General features: G+C 18.9%; 1 protein-coding gene across 1 annotated transcript in view; it reads left to right on the top strand.

The window, feature by feature from the left end:
* Positions 1-170, top strand: part of PGO_001675 (variable surface protein) — a gene marked incomplete at both ends in the record, with an annotated part of 1270 nt that extends 1100 nt beyond the window's left edge. The window contains one exon of the mRNA XM_028690991.1: positions 9-170. Coding sequence (XP_028546792.1) covers positions 9-170 — 162 coding nt within the window. The remainder of the gene's footprint in view (positions 1-8) is intronic.
* Positions 171-238: the final 68 nt, after the last annotated feature.

Here is a 238-nt window from a genome sequence, read left to right as displayed (position 1 = left end):
ATTTTCAGTATACTATTTTTGATTCATTTTTACACTCAATCGTAAAAAAGTTAAGGAAAATTATTAACAAAAAAAGAAGATTTCATCAAAAATTAACGGATAGTTTTGATAAGATATATAATTATCCAAATGGCAATAATTATAGAATTGTATATATCTCGGAAAGCTAAACTTAATAAAAACATAATTTTAATAGATGATTTATATTTTGTTTTAAGGAATCAAATAAAATTATTAA

This window comes from Plasmodium gonderi (genome assembly GCF_002157705.1).
Source record: "Plasmodium gonderi DNA, contig: Pgo-contig_181, whole genome shotgun sequence".
In the NCBI taxonomy this organism is placed as follows: Eukaryota; Apicomplexa; class Aconoidasida; order Haemosporida; family Plasmodiidae; genus Plasmodium; species Plasmodium gonderi.
Note: the sequence above shows the minus strand (reverse complement) of the source record. Positions and strands in the feature narration are given on the sequence as shown.